Source organism: Culicoides brevitarsis, chromosome 1, assembly GCF_036172545.1.
Source record: "Culicoides brevitarsis isolate CSIRO-B50_1 chromosome 1, AGI_CSIRO_Cbre_v1, whole genome shotgun sequence".
NCBI classification, from domain to species: domain Eukaryota; kingdom Metazoa; phylum Arthropoda; class Insecta; order Diptera; family Ceratopogonidae; genus Culicoides; species Culicoides brevitarsis.
In genome coordinates, this window is record NC_087085.1 from 45,240,576 (window position 1) to 45,257,073 (window position 16,498).

The following is a 16,498-nucleotide window of genomic DNA, read 5'->3' on the forward strand; positions in this document are numbered from 1 at the left end:
TTAAAAATTATTTTTTTTAAATTCAAAAATAAAGTTTTAATAAAATAAAACAATTATTTTTTGTAAATAATTATTTTATATTAAATTTTAAAATTTTCTTTTAAAAAAATATGAATTTTTTTAACTTTTGAAAAATATGAATTAAAAATTATAAAAAATTTAAAAAAATTATGAAATCAACTAAAAAAATTTTTTTTTCTCATTTCAGAACAACTCAAGCCATTTTACACATCTAACCACAAACCGCCCTTCGCAAGATGTCTGCGATCAGGCATCGACCGTTGGGGCCCGGAGCATCTGGCGAAAGTGACGACAACAATTCAGATGACGACAGCACGCCGCTTACGCAGGATATCTACAATGCAAGGTAACTTACTTTCGCTGTTACAATTTTTGCCAAACCCACACCGCCGACAATCGAAGAAAGAAAACGAAAACACGACAAGACCTACAAAAAAGAAAAAAAGTAAAACAACAAGAGTGCTGTTACTTAATTTCACATTTTGCACAGAAAAAAATTCAAATTTGTCTGAAACGAGACACACGAAAAAAAAATCATTGTTCATGGGATAGTTTAATTGGTTCAGTTTTAAAGTTTTTTTTTTCTTCAAGGACGTGAATGTAGTTTTACGGGTTTGTAGTTTGGGTTTGTTCATTTCTATATGAGCGTAACGTCATGTAGCTCTGTAAGAAACCATTGCATCGTGCAAGCAACCAGTATTTTGTGTTAGCATGACCAACAGACTGTTTCGTTTTGCCATTTTTATGAATTTTTGATGCTGATTTTAATTAAAAATAATTGTACTTCCTCACTTTTGTCTGCGACGATTTATTTTCGGGGTATTTTTCTGCGTAATTGATTCGTGAGTCGTTTTCTCACGACACGTTTCTTAATTAAAAGCATTAAAATCGGAAGGAAACGCTTTAGATTAGAGAATTTTTTGACTTTTAGAACGTGTTCAACAAGAATTCATTGAAACTTTTGAAATTTTTTCTTTTCCGTAAATCAGGAAACGATATTTTCTCATAAAATTGAGTCATATTTAGCTTCTAATGTGCAATCAGCGCTTCGTTACTCAACACAACTCCCATATATGAAGATAATTACATTTTTTCTACTCTTTTTTCTTTCATAAGTGAGTAATCTTTGAGAAAAAAAAAAGAGTAAAAACATGTAATTATGTCGACGTAACAACATGCATTGTTAGTGTTTGTCGTCGCCGTCGACATTTTGCTAATTGGAGCCATAAGCGAAACAATACTCTTTACTTTTACTTTCGTTTTTGTATTAAAAATTTCTTCCCATCATCCATTTTTGAAAAATCAAGGAAATTTCGAAAAAAAAAAATCTTTAAATGAATATTTATTCAATTTTAATCTTAAAAAAAATCAAAATTTGAACTTCCAAACTTGATTTTTTTAAAAATCGATATAACTGTAATCTTAAAATTATCTTAAAAGTTGTTAAAATGATAAAAATAAGGCGTCTCCATGTTTGAGCCTCTTTTTTTAAAAAAAAATTACCATAAAGTAGATAATTCTAAAAAAAAATCGAAATCTTATCTCTTAATTTTTGTTTTAATTTTTAAAAAATCCCAAAAAAACTTCAAAATCTGATCTCTTAAATTTTTTTTTTAATTTTTGAAAAATTCTCAAAAAAATAATTCAAAATTTTTTCTCTTAATTTTTTTTTTAAATTTTTAAAAAAATCTAAAAAAAATTTCAAAATCTGTTCTCTTAAATTTTTTTTTTTAATTTTTGAAAAATTCTTAAAAAAATAATTCAAGATTTTTTCTCTTAAAATTTTTGATTTGAATTTTTATTTTTAACTTGAAATTTATCTTTCTCTTAAAATTATCTACTTTACGGTATTTTTTCATTTGCTTGATTTGGATTAATTGAAAAATTCTTTTTTTTTCATTTCAGTCAACGAACTGTACAGGAAACCAAAGGATGGGACGTCTTTCGAGATCCCCCAATCAAAATCGACAGCGGCTCCATGGCGAATCAGGCGTGCATGGAACTCACCGCAAAAATCTTAAAAGTCGTAGCTTACCTAATTACCTTCGTCATTGTCCTCATTGGGGGCGTCGTAGCAAAAGGCTGTGTGATATTTATGGCAGCGCAACTAAAACGTGATAAAAAGATTTTATATTGTAATAAGGACTTGAGTCGCGACAAAACATTCCAAGTTGGATTACCCGAGGAAGAACGCGTCGCCTGGATGTGGGTGATAATGTTCGCATTTGCCGTACCTGAGATCGGTTTATTGATCCGATCCATGCGTATTTGCTTCTTCAAATCGTGGAAAGCGCCCACAAAGTCACATTTCATGCTGATTTTCCTCATGGAGTGCTTTCACATTTTAGGCATAGTTTTGCTCCTGTTTGTCGTCATTCCGGAATTGGATTCTGTGAAAGCGGCAATGCTCACGAATTGTCTCTGCGTGATACCGGGTAAGAAGTTTTTTGATTAATTTAAAAAAAAATTTTAATTCATCCGAAAATCTTTTATAGGAATTCTCGGATTGCTTTCGCGCACGACAAAGGAAGGGCGACGCGCTGTAAAAGTCATCATAGATTTAGCAGCAGTTGCGGCGCAAGTTACGTCATTCTTCGTTTGGCCTCTTTTGCAAGATGGTTTAACGCTGTGGCTGATTCCCGTCGCTTGTTTGATGGTTTCGTGCGGTTGGTGGGAAAATTATGTGTCATCGCAGAGCCCTTTTGGATTTGTACGAGCAATGGGACGAGTAAAAGATGAAATGAAGGCAACGCGATATTTCATCAACATGTTCCTGACAGTTTGGAAGGTTTTCTTTTTCTTCGTTTGTGTCACGTTTGTGCTGTATTTCCAAGGCGAAGATCCCGGAAGTTTGTTTAATTTGTTCAGCAATGGATTTGGCCCGCATAAAATTCAAATTGAAGAGTTGGCGGAAAATTATCAAAAGTTGTCGGATATTGATGTTAAGCAGGTACGGTTTTTTTTACATAAAAAGTTGATAATTTTTTTAAAAAATTGTTTCAAAATTATTATGAATTTTTAAAATAATTTTTATATTCTTCTTCGTATTTTTAATTTATAAAAATTTTTGTTTTGGAAAAAAATTAATTTTGAGAATTTTTTTAATTTTGAGAATTTTTTTAATTTTGATAAATTTTTAATTTTGATAAATTTTTTAATTTTGATAATTTTTTTTTATTTTGAGAAATTATTTAATTTTGACAAATTTTTTAATTTTAAGAAATTTTTAAATTTTGATAAATTTTTTAATTTTGTAAATTTTTTAATTTTGATAAATTTTTTAATTTTGATAAATTTTTTAATTTTGATAAATTTTTTGAATTATGGATAAATTTTTCAATTTTGAAAATTTTGATACATTTTTTAACTTTGATATTTTTTTTTTTAATTTTGATGAATTTTTCAATTATGATAAATTTTTTAATTTTAAATTAAATTTTGGGAAATTTTTTCGATTTTAAGATTTTTTTTTATTTAAATTTAACTTAAATTTATTTTTAAAAAATTTTACTCATGAACTTCGAACTAAAATTTTATTAAATTTTAAACTTGATAATTTTTAAATTTTTACTTTAAAATTGTAAAATAAAACTTTTTTCTTTATTTCTTCAACCTAAAAAAAAAATCAAAAATTAATTCATTTTTTTTTCTTTTGTTTGAAAAATAGATTGCCGATACTCATCTCATCGACGCAGATTACAATACAGCAGTTTACGTGTTGATCATCCAAATAATCGCTGCCTACATTTGCTTCATTTTCGGCAAATTTGCGTGCAAAATCATGATTCAAGGATTCAGTTATGCGTTTCCGGTTAACATGACAATTCCCGTTTCGATTTCTCTCATTCTTGCCGCTTGCGGGCTCCGAACTGAAGATCCCTGCTTCTATCACGGAACAATTCCCGACTATTTGTTCTTCCAAAGTCCCGAGGAATTCAACATTAGCGATTTGGCATCGAAACAAATGGCTTGGGCATGGTTATTATGGCTTTTGTCACAAATTTGGATCACTTTGCACATTTGGACTCCAAAATGTGAACGTTTAGCTACGACAGAAAAATTATTTGTGACTCCGATGTACAGTTCGTTGCTTATTGACCAATCGATGGCTTTGAATCGTCGTCGTGACGATCAAGCGGATTGTAAAACGGAAGATTTGGCGGAAATTGAGAAGGAAAAAGGCGATGAATATTACGAGACAATTTCGGTTCACACTGAAACATCAAATGCTCGTCCAAATATCAAATCTTCGGATCACATTACGAGAATTTACGCGTGCGCTACTATGTGGCATGAGACAAAAGACGAGATGATAGAGTTCTTGAAAAGTATCATGCGAATGGATGAAGATCAGTGTGCACGACGAGTTGCTCAAAAGTACCTCAGAGTTGTTGATCCTGACTATTACGAATTCGAAACTCACATTTTCTTCGATGACGCCTTTGAAATTTCAGATCACAGCGATAACGACATCCAAACGAATCGTTTCGTGAAATTACTTGTACAAACAATCGATGAAGCAGCGTCGGATGTTCATCAAACCAACATTCGTTTAAGAGCGCCGAAAAAATATCCAACCCCATATGGAGGGAGACTTTCATGGACTTTGCCTGGAAAAACGAAGATGATTGCTCATTTGAAGGACAAAGACAGAATTCGGCATCGTAAACGTTGGTCTCAAGTCATGTACATGTACTACTTACTCGGGCATCGTCTCATGGAACTCCCAATTTCCGTCGATCGTAAAGAAGTTATTGCGGAAAATACGTACTTGTTAACTCTCGATGGCGATATTGATTTCCAACCCTCAGCTGTGACACTGTTGATCGATTTAATGAAGAAAAATAAAAATCTCGGAGCGGCTTGCGGGCGTATTCATCCTATCGGAAGCGGACCAATGGTATGGTATCAGAAATTCGAATATGCAATTGGTCATTGGCTTCAAAAGGCAACGGAACATATGATTGGATGTGTGCTTTGTAGTCCCGGATGTTTCTCACTTTTTAGAGGAAAAGGTTTGATGGATGATAATGTCATGCGGAAATACACAACACGTTCGGATCAGGCTCGGCATTACGTGCAATACGATCAGGGCGAAGATAGATGGCTTTGTACACTTTTGCTTCAACGGGGATATCGGGTTGAATATTCTGCTGCGTCGGATGCTTATACACATTGTCCTGAAGGTATGAAAAATTAATTTTTTTGACTTTTGTTTTTGAAAGATTTGATTTTGAACGAGATCAAAGTTAGTTTTTAAAAAGCTGAAAAGTTAGCTCTCAAAAATTGTTAGTTTTTGAGTCTTTTTAATTGTTAAATTTTGTAAGTTTAAAAAAACTAAAAATTTGAACGTTAAAAAAAATTAAATTCGAACCTTTCCTTTACTTTTTTAAAAAATTCGCAAAATATTTATTAATTTTTTTTAAAATTTCTAAAGCCTGAAAGAGTTTCAATGGAGCTAAAAAGTTAGCTTTTGATTTTTTGTTGGTCTAAATTTGTTAGTTTTTGTTTAGAAACTTTTAATTTTAATGAGAAGTGAAATAATTTTAAAACTAACTTTTCAGCTCTTTAAAATTATGAAATCTAAAAAGTTAGTTTTGATTTTTTGATGGTCTAAATTTGTTAGTTTTTGTTTAGAAAATTTTAATTTTAATGAAAAATGAAATAATTTCAAAACTAACTTTTCAGCTCTTTTAAATTATGAAATTTTTGTCAAATATTTTCAAATTTCTCAAGAGCTAAAAATGAGTTTTAAAAAAATTTAGTTGAAAATTTACATTTTTCGTTGATTTTTGAAGTTTAGATGTTAAATTTAGTCTTTTTGAATGAAAATAAAAAATTTTAATTATTTTTCTTTCTTTTAGGTTTCAACGAATTCTACAATCAACGTCGTCGATGGGTACCGTCAACAATCGCTAACATCATGGATTTGCTCATGGATTCAAAGAGAACGATCAAAGTTAATGACAACATCTCCCTTTTGTACATTTTCTACCAAAGTATGTTGATGGGAGGCACAATTCTCGGTCCCGGAACTATATTTCTTATGTTGGTTGGTGCCTTTGTCGCTGCTTTCAAAATTGACAATTGGACTTCATTCTATTACAACATCATCCCGATTTTGCTCTTCATGTTGATCTGTTTCACGTGCAAAGCGAATATTCAACTTCTGGTTGCTCAGATACTCTCGACGGCATATGCGTTAGTTATGATGGCGGTAATTGTCGGTACGGCATTGCAATTAGGCGAGGATGGAATCGGCAGTCCTTCAGCTATTTTCTTGATAGCGATGACGGGTTCGTTCTTTATAGCATCGTTACTGCATCCGCAAGAGTTTTGGTGTATATCGGCTGGATTAATTTATTTGCTGTCAATTCCATCTATGTACTTGTTGTTGATTTTGTACTCGATCATCAACTTGAATGTCGTATCATGGGGAACGCGTGAAGTTGTCGCGAAGAAGACGAAAAAAGAGCTCGAAGCAGAGAAGAAAGAAGCGGAAGAAGCAGCAAAACGAGCAAAACAGAAATCTTTGTTGGGATTCTTGCAAGGCGCGAGTGGAAGTAATAACGACGAAGAAGGTTCGATTGATATTTCGATCAACGGATTGTTCAGATGTCTCTTGTGTACGCATGGAAAAACGAGCGAAGAAAAGGCACAACTTATTCACATCGCCGATGCTTTGCAAGATATGAGCAAAAAACTCGACAATTTGGAGAAACATATCGATCCTCATGGACATCATTCACGTCGCAGAACAACAAGCGCCGGATCTCGCGATCATCGAGAACATCATCATTTGGGATCTGTTGCTGAAGGAACAGAAGATGAAAGGTAAATTTTAATTTCAAAAATTTTCTCGATGAAAAAATATTTTTTAAAATTTTATTTAAAATTTTTTTTTTTAATTTTATTTAAAAATTACTTTTTTAAAAATTTTATTTAAAAATTATTTTTTTTTATATTTTATTTTAAAATTTATTTTTTTTTAAATTTTATTTAAAAATATTTTTTTTTTTAATTTTATTTATAAATTATTTGTTTTTTAATTTTACTTTTAAATTGTATTTAAAAATTATCTTTTTATTTAAAAAATAATAATTAAATGATGAAAAAAATTCGAAAAATACAATTTTTGTAATTTTAGTGACGAATCCGAATCAGAAACTTCAACAGCTCCGCATGAAGAACGTGATTTCTTGACGAATCCATATTGGATTGAAGATCCAGACCTCAAAAAAGGCGAAGTTGACTATCTCTCAAGTGCTGAAATTCAATTCTGGAAGGATTTGATCGATAAATATTTGTTCCCTATTGATCAAAATAAGGAAGAACAGGTTAAATTTTCCAATTTTTCATGATTTTTTAAATTTTAATTCATTTTTTTTTTATTTTTAGGCACGTATCGCGAGCGATTTGAAAGATTTGCGTGACTCGTCTGTATTCGGTTTCTTTATGATCAATGCTTTGTTCGTCCTGATTGTCTTCTTGTTGCAATTGAACAAAGATAATTTGCACATAAAATGGCCTTTGGGCGTCAAGACGAACATCACATATGACGAGATCACTCAAGAGGTAACTTTTGCACGGGAGCGTTTCGATTGTTTGAATTTTTTTGAATTTTTTTTAAATTTTATTTTTTTTATTTTAAATTCAAGCATTTCGCCAACGCTCCCGATTAAATAGATTTAACTAACATATTTTTTTTTCTTTTCTTTTTTTTTTTTTGCTTTTTTTATTTTATTTTATTTTTTGCCAAAATTTTTGCAAAACACTTTATAAAAAAAAAATCGTTGGGTGAAATTTTATATTTTTATCATATCACTTGAATTGTTCGTTACAATCACACATACATAAACACACACACACATACACAAAAAATTGCGAAAAAACAGAAAAGAATTGCAGCGGACCTGATTGAGCTCCGAAACAAGTCGGTCTTTGCATTCTTCATGTTCAACGCATTGTTTGTACTGATTGTATTTTTACTTCAACTGAACAAAGACAAGATTCATGTCAACTGGCCCCTTGGAATTAAGACAAATATCACATATGACGAAGTCACGCAAGAGGTTTGATTAGAAATTTATTTAAAAATTTTTGTTGTTTGTTTTTTTTTCACTGTTCACAAAATTCCTTAATCCTTTAAAAAAATTAATTTTTTTGGAAAAATTTTTCTTTAAAAAAAAATAATTTTCCTTCCTTAAAAATTTTTTTTTCAAAAATTTCCCGTTAACTATTTTTTTCGAAATTTTTTATTTAATGAACCTTCCTCCTTTTGAAGGGTTTAACCAAAAAAAAAACATCTTTTATACTTTATGTATATAACACATTTTGACTTGAGGTAGACTCATCTCACTTTTTTGATTTTTTTGTTTTGACTAACCGAATGTTTTGCACAAAACCCAACACAAACACAAACACACAAAATGCTCCAAAAAAAATTTGCACTAATGCACTAATTATGCAAGTGACTAATGTTTTTGGACTGTAAATACGTACAAAGACAAGTTCTTGGACGTTTTTCATGTTTTTACTTAATTTTTGTTTAAATAACCTTTAACTTGAATGTTTTTTATTTACTTTTTTTATGGATTTATCAAAAAAATTTTTTTTCGTGTGCGGTTTAGGTTCATATCTCGAAGGAATATTTGCAGTTGGAGCCTATTGGTCTCGTGTTCGTGTTCTTCTTCGCTCTGATTTTGATTATTCAGTTCACTGCTATGTTGTTCCATCGATTTGGTACTTTGGCTCACATTTTGGCATCGACGGAATTGAATTTGACGTGTCAGAAGAAACCTGAGGAATTGTCACAAGATGCGCTGATTGATAAAGTGAGTTAAAAAAATTATTTTATTTTTCAAAATTTAAAAAAAAAAATAAAATAAAATATTAAAATTATTTGAAAATAATTTTTTAAAAAAATTATATATTTTTCTTATATTTTTACATTTTTTTAATTTTTCAAATTTTTGCTTTAATTTTTTTTTATTTAAAAATTATATTTTTAAATTTTATAATTTAATTTTAATTTTTATTTTAATAATTTTTTTAATTTTTTAAAATTTAAAATTAATTTATTTTATTAAAAAAATAATTATTTAATTTAAAAAAATTTTTTTTATTTTTTTTTTTTTAATTTTTGTTTTTTTTTAATTTTTTTTTAAAATTTAAATTAAATTTTGAAAATTTTTAAATTTTTTATTTTTTAAATTTTTATTTTATTAAAAACATTTATTCCTTATTATCAAATTAAAATCAAATTAAATCCCAAAAATAATTAAAATTGATTCGAAATTAATTCAAAAATAATTTTTAAATTCTTTATTTTTTTTAATTTAAGAATTTTTGCTTTATTTTTATTTTTTTTGAATCAAAATTTTCATAAATTTTAATAAATATTAATTTTTTTTTAATTTTTAGCACGCTGTCGAAATCGTGAAGAATCTCCAACGTCTCCAAGGCATCGACGGAGATTACGACAACGATTCCGGAAGCGGACCTGATCGAATTGCGCGTCGTCGAACAGTTCACAACTTGGAAAAAGCTTCGAAACCTCGTCGCCAAATTGGAACTCTCGATGTTGCCTTCAAGAAACGTTTCTTAAAACTCACTGCGGAAGAAAATCAGAACGGAAACCCCTTGTTTACACGTCAACTCTCGATGCGTCGCGAGACAATTCGCGCCTTGGAAGTTCGCAAAAACTCCGTGATGGCAGAAAAACGTAAAAGTCAGATGCAAACATTGGGCGCCAACAACGAATATGGCGTCACAACGAATGCAAATCGCCCAATGAGACCCTCGATTGCGGGAAGTGTCATTAACATCAAGGAAGTTTTTGACGTAAATGGCGGACCCGGATCACAAATTTACGGCTCGAATGGCGGCGCGATTTATGGCACAACGGGAAATGTCAATCAAGGATATGAACACGTTTTGGATGATGACGACAGAAATTCGTTGAGACTGACGCCGCGCACACAATGGAACAATTCAAATGGTCGATTATAGAATTATTTAGATTTTTAGTGTAAATATTTTTTTTTGCAACCTGCAACTGATCACTGCCCGAATGATTTTTTGATAGAATTTAATATATTTTATATCAAAGCAATATATTCCTAATTAATTATTTTATTGTATTGTATTGAATATTCTGCCATTTCGATAGATTTTTTTTTGTTTTTAATTATTTTTTATTATTTAGAGATTTTTATCAAAATTTTTGTACATAAAAAGGATAGAAATGAGTCTCGAACCTCACTGCCTGAACAAAATACTCACATCACATAGAATTTTAAGAATTATTTAATAAATTTATGTTTTAGTCCAATCAACGAATATTATCATCTGAGATTACGCAAAAAAATTAAAATTAAAGCAATTTGATCGACATTAATTTTATGAGAGATAAAAACAACTTAGAATACCGCCATTGAATATAAAAGTAGAGAATAAAGTATTAAATTAAAAAATATTGAAAATTAAATAAAATACTGAATGTATGAAATATAGAATGTAAAAAAATATAAGAAATTTTTGTAAAAATAAATAAACGAAGAAAAAAAATGTTTTTCTTTTTTTTATGAAATTTAAAAAAAATTCTAAAAATCAAATTTCAATCGAAAAAATGAAATTGCAAAAAAAAATTCCTTTGACATAGTTTTTTTTTTAAACTAAATCAAGAGAAAAACTGTGTCAAAAACTGTGTCAAAGCAATTTTTGTCAAATCTTGCTCTAAATGGATAAAAATTTGTCAGAGGGCTCTAATTTATCATTTTTAATCAATTTATAACTCAAAACTGAAAAAAAAATGTTTTCTTTGACACAGTTTTGATTTGAAAACTAAATCAAGAGCAAAACTATGTCAAAAACTGTATCAAAAAATGTGTCAAAGCTATTTTTGTCAAATCTTGCTCTAAATGGAAAAAATTTGGATAAAAATTTTAATCATTTTGCAACTCAAAACTGCCAAAAAATTGAAACTGAAAAAAAATTTTTTCTTTGACATAGTTTTTTTTTGAAAACTAAATTAAGAGAAAAACTGTGTCAAAAACCGTGTCAAAGCAATTTTTGTCAAATCTTGCTCTAAATGGATAAAAATTTGTCAGAGGGCTCTAATTTATCATTTTTAATCATTTTGCAACTCAAAAAAAAAATTGAAACTGAAAAAAACACAGTTTTGATTTGAAAACTTTTTTTGTCTTTTTGACACAGTTTTGATTTTTTAATCATTTTGAAAACTAAATTGAAACTGAAGAGAAAAACTATGTCAAAAACTGTGAAACCGTGTCAAAGCAATTTTTGTCAAATCTTGCTCTAAATGGATAAAAATTTGTCAGAGGGCTCTAATTTATCATTTTTAATCATTTTGCAACTCAAAACTGCCAAAAAATTGAAACTGAAAAAAATTTTTTTCTTTGACACAGTTTTGATTTGAAAACTAAATCAAGAGAAAAACTATGTCAAAAACTGTGTCAAAAACCGTGTCAAAGCAATTTTTGTCAAATCTTGCTCTAAATGGATAAAAATTTGTCAGAGGGCTCTAATTTATCATTTTTAATCATTTTGCAACTCAAAACTGCCAAAAAATTGAAACTGAAAAAAATTTTTTTCTTTGACACAGTTTTGATTTGAAAACTAAATCAAGAGAAAAACTATGTCAAAAACTGTGTCAAAAACTGTGTCAAAAACTGTGTCAAAGCAATTTTTGTCAAATCTTGCTCTAAATGGATAAAAATTTGTCAGAGGGCTCTAATTTATCATTTTTAATCATTTTGCAACTCAAAACTGCCAAAAAATTGAAACTGAAAAAAATTTTTTTCTTTGACACAGTTTTGATTTGAAAACTAAATCAAGAGAAAAACTATGTCAAAAACTGTGTCAAAAACCGTGTCAAAGCAATTTTTGTCAAATCTTGCTCTAAATGGATAAAAATTTGTCAGAGGGCTCTAATTTATCATTTTTAATCATTTTGCAACTCAAAACTGCCAAAAAATTGAAACTGAAAAAAAATTTTTTCTTTGACACAGTTTTGATTTGAAAACTAAATCAAGAGCAAAACTGTGTCAAAAACTGTGTCAAAGCAATTTTTGTCAAATCTTGCTCTAAATGGATAAAAATTTATCAGAGTGCTCTAATTTATCATTTTTAATAGTTTTATAAATATTTAATTGAAACTTTTAAAAATTTTTTTGTTTGAATAGTTTTGATTTTGAAAAAAATCAAGAAAAATTAATTTTTACAAATAAAAAATTTTACAAATTTTTAGCTAATTTTTTCATAAATTCAAATTTTAAATAATTTTCGAATTCAATTTTTTTGCTAAAAAATAATTTTTCTTAAAGCCTGAACCCCAAAATTTTACAAGAAAAAAATGTCAAATTATCAAATTTATTTTTTTTTATTAAAAAATAAATGTCATAAATTTAAATTTGTTCTAAAAATAATTTTTACTTTTTTTTTTAAATTTTGCAAATCTAAAACTTTTATTTATTATTTTTTGAAAAAATTTCGCTAAAAAATAAATTTTTTAAAGTATGAAGCTCAAATTTTGTTCGAAAAACTAATGTTCAGAACAAATTTTCTAAAATACGTTAAAATATCAAGTTTTTTTTTGTAAGCTCTCGTCTTTTATTCATATTAATACTAATTTTCTTTGTTAACTGTTAAATTTAGTGCCATTTAAAGCTAATTTTCTGTTTATTTCACAACCGGTCTTAAAGCTAAAATGTAAACTGGATACAGGCCTTTGGGAAAGTTGTGCTGCTTTTGTTCCCTGACAATTCGCAACCCGCTTTCCTTAATAATTTCCTTCATTTTAGCCAAGGGACGCGTGACGGAGAAATCATTTGCATCGAACTCGACTTTGTTTGACGACGTGACGTTCTCTTTGATGATAATCATGCCATTTTTCCTCAAACCCCGGATGCAACGTTGATAAAATTGCACCAAATGATCGTCTTTGAGATGCGACAAAACCCATTGACACCAAATTACGTCATATTTTCCCTCCTCAGGGTCAAATTCTTGAAGGCCTTTGTTGAAAATTTCTCCCAAATTTCCCGTTTTTTCAAGCGTTTCGCGTGCTTGTTCACAAAATCTCTCGTCCTGCTCAACTAAATCGACTTTTTCGAAGAAATTTATGAGGAGATTCTTGCTAACTCGTCCAATTCCGGCGCCGCAATCCAAAGCATATGTTCGCGCAGGCGATGGTTTGCTCCGAAAAATGCTTTGTAAAAATTGGGAAGATCCTTGAGTATCACAATACGAGATGCTGGCGAAACCTCCGAGCATGCCATCGTCATCAGCATCTAAAAAATCATACATTTAATTGAAAATTTTGAAATTTTAATAGACTTACTTATTTTATTCCAATATTTTTTCGCGTTGTTGTAATATTGTTCATCGCTGCACGACGACGCTTCGCCATTCGTCTGTTGTGCAAGTTGCTTCACGTCATCTAATATCTCGAAAAACTCCAAACTTGCATTAGAAAGAGGTCGTTTTGGTTCTTGTGTCGTGTCATCGCCCAAAATTGCTGATTTTTCGACATTTTCTTCGCTCATTTTAACCCCATGGAATTTTTGACGTTTTAAAATGTGACAACTTAATTACACTAACACACATTAATGCTCTCGTAGATGCTTGAATGTGTATTGAAAAGCATTCGTTTGAAGAAATTTCGAGCCAAAAGTGCTTTAAAGGTCTGTCTTTTGATGAAGTTTTTCAAAAATTTTTGTGATTTTTTCATTTTTATGGCTAAAAATATTAAAATTTGATGAAAATTTATAAAAATACGCTTTGATAATTTTTTACATGATTACTTTTTGTGGTTTGTTTTGACTGGATTTTGACACAAACAATATTTGGAGGAATTCTTGAATATCAACAAAAATTTAAATTTTGCCATTTTGAAGTTTAAAATGATTTTTTGTGTTAGAAATCTTTAAAAATTTTTTAAAAATTGAAAATAAATTTTTGAAATTTAAATTTTTCAATTTTTTTACTATTTTTTTTTTAAATTTATTTTTAATATTTTACAATTTTTTATTCAAATAAATTTATACAAAAAAGTCTTTATTTTTAAATTTCTCAATATTTTTTCACTTTTTTTTTAAATTTATTTGAAAATTTTTTTTAAAATTTTTTTTTTAAAAAATAAAAATTTAACTTAAAAAAAAATTCTCGCACTCGAAATAAAAAAAATTTTATTTAAATAAATTTAATTTTTTTTTTTTTTCCTAAAAAAATTTGAAATTTAAAAAATTTTTTTAAAAGAAATTTAATTTTTTTCAAAAAAATTTATTCAAATTCAAATATTCAAATTTATTCAAATAAATTAATGCAAAAAAAAAATTTAAACTCCTCAAATTTTTTTTAAGAATAAAAACAATTTTTTTTGTTTTAATTTATTTTTAAAAAAATTTTTAATTAAATTTTTTATTTTGTGCAAATAAATTTAATTAAATTATTTTATTTTTTTTTAAATTATTTTAATTTATTTATTTTTAAAAATTTTACAATTTTTTTTCAAATAATTTTATTTATTTTTTTTTATAGCTTTGATTAAAAATTTAAAATTCATCAAGAAAATTTTAATTTTTTGTACTTAAATTGTATTTTTCAAACTTTTTTCTTTACAATCCGGGCATTACATATGCAATATTATCGAGTGTATTGGAAAATGTTGGACCCAATCTCTCCAATTTCAGTTCAGGAACTTGCGTCGTCAAGCACATTAATGGTCCGAGAGAACAAAGTAAGCTATCTAATAGCACTGAAAGACTTCCTGATACCGTGATTTGTCCTTCGTGCTCTTTTAATCGCTCGCCAATCGTTTCTAAACTTTCTCCGAGCAACTTGAGATGCGCCGCGATATCCAAAGGTTGATAATTCGGCATTTTCGGAGGTTTTTCCGCCGGCGACAGAGACAATCCGGTAATTTTCTTCCCCGGAGGCAACTGACTTTTTTGTACTTTGAGTTGTTCTTCGGATTCGATGCGTTTTGCGGCGCGTCTCGCGGTACTTGCTGACATTGCCTTCGAAGCTGCAATTTTATTCGCTTGTTGTTGAGCAGCTGCTGTTTTATTTGCATTTTTCTTGATTTTCGTCTGAAGTCTCTTCGCCTTGCGTTTCCATTGATGTTTGTGACTTCCCGGAACATTTGCCCACATTTCGCCCAATCGCTTCGAAGCCGAGGCGAAATCCATGTCGGGATTTGTATCCATGAGTTGCTGTCGCGTTTCCTTCGCCCACAGCATGTACGCCGTAAATCGGGGTTTGCCTTTGTCCTTTCGTTGTGCCTTGCTCATGACAATTGTTCCGTCTTTCAAGAGTTTTTGACGTTTCGAGGATTTTTCTTGCATGTACAAACTGCGATGCGGGACTTTTCGACTTCCGCCCGCGTTTGAATTCCAATCGTCTTCGGGCAACGGGCTTTCTTCGGATGACTCTTCGCCGCCAAATGATTCGGATTCATGTTGGCTCGTGTGCGATGGCGATGGAAAATCCAATAAACGAGCAGTGTTTTTGTTGGGAGACAATTTTCGAGGTTTAACGTCAATTTCTTCGGGAGATTGAAAGTCTTGAAGCTTTGTTGACTTTTTGCAGATTCTACCGCTTCGAGAAACGCCCGTTACGGTATCTAAAAGACACAATTTTGACATGAGAATTTGAAATTTTTAAAGTTGGCGTGAAAATTTACCTTTTGCACCCGAATTGGGCTCCATTTTTGTGTGATTTTTCGAGTTTTTCACTTAAAATTTGGAGAATTAAATGTTTGTTTACGTTTGAAATTGAGACGAATGAAAATGATAAATTGTATTTGCTAATTTTAATAATTTGCCTTCACGTAAATTCAAAAGACAACAGCGCCATTTAGTTTTTAACGGCAAAAATTTGATTGCGCGTGAATTTTAAAAGAAGTCACGTGGTTAATTTTTTTAAAAATTATTTTTTGATGAAAAAAATAAAGGAAATTTTTAAAATTATCAAATATGAAAAATAAAAACTTTAAAAAAAATTTTTTATTAATTTTAAATTAATTTTCAAACATTTTTTTTAATGTTAAAATTTTTATCTTACATGAAAATCGTATCCAAAAAAAATTTATTACAAAAAAAATTTTTTTACAGATTTAAATATTTTAAGGTAGGTATTTAATTTTTTTTTACTTTTTTAGGTTTTAAATTTCAATTCAAGGAAATTTTTCACGAAAATTGAAAAATAAGGTAATTTTTTTTTTAATTTCAAATTTTTTCTTAATAAATTTACCATTTTAGGACATTTCATGAAGATATTCTCACAAGATTTCGCCATTTCAGCACAAATTCACTCCCATGGATATTTTTCATTCGCCCTCGTTTATCTCCAATAAAACAACCGCAAGCAAAGACACACAAGTGAACCATTAATTACGACACAATTCATATGTTGCGGGCAATTACGAAAATATTTGCATGCCCTGCGACATGAA

At 29.3% G+C, this 16,498-nt stretch overlaps 3 protein-coding genes across 3 annotated transcripts; 1 reads left to right on the forward strand and 2 right to left on the reverse strand.

Annotated features, from left to right (window-relative positions):
* Positions 1–249: 249 nt before the first annotated feature.
* Positions 250–10,032, forward strand: LOC134831516 (chitin synthase chs-2). The gene is made up of 9 exons (XM_063845261.1): positions 250–367; positions 1,927–2,456; positions 2,517–2,971; positions 3,689–5,207; positions 5,886–6,855; positions 7,169–7,358; positions 7,420–7,596; positions 8,652–8,855; positions 9,445–10,032. The coding sequence occupies exons 1-9, from the start codon at positions 258–260 to the stop codon at positions 10,030–10,032; spliced, it is 4,743 nt and encodes a 1,580-aa protein (XP_063701331.1). The 5' UTR covers positions 250–257.
* Positions 10,033–12,640: 2,608 nt separating this feature from the next.
* LOC134838186 (N-terminal Xaa-Pro-Lys N-methyltransferase 1) lies at positions 12,641–13,616 on the reverse strand. The gene is made up of 2 exons (XM_063853664.1): positions 13,385–13,616; positions 12,641–13,334 (listed from the first exon to the last, which is right to left on the reverse strand). The coding sequence occupies exons 1-2, from the start codon at positions 13,587–13,589 to the stop codon at positions 12,724–12,726; spliced, it is 816 nt and encodes a 271-aa protein (XP_063709734.1). The 5' UTR covers positions 13,590–13,616; the 3' UTR covers positions 12,641–12,723.
* Positions 13,617–14,502: 886 nt separating this feature from the next.
* LOC134838344 (HMG box-containing protein 4) lies at positions 14,503–15,821 on the reverse strand. Its single transcript, XM_063853855.1, has 2 exons — positions 15,728–15,821; positions 14,503–15,667 (listed from the first exon to the last, which is right to left on the reverse strand). The coding sequence occupies exons 1-2, from the start codon at positions 15,750–15,752 to the stop codon at positions 14,661–14,663; spliced, it is 1,032 nt and encodes a 343-aa protein (XP_063709925.1). The 5' UTR covers positions 15,753–15,821; the 3' UTR covers positions 14,503–14,660.
* Positions 15,822–16,498: the final 677 nt, after the last annotated feature.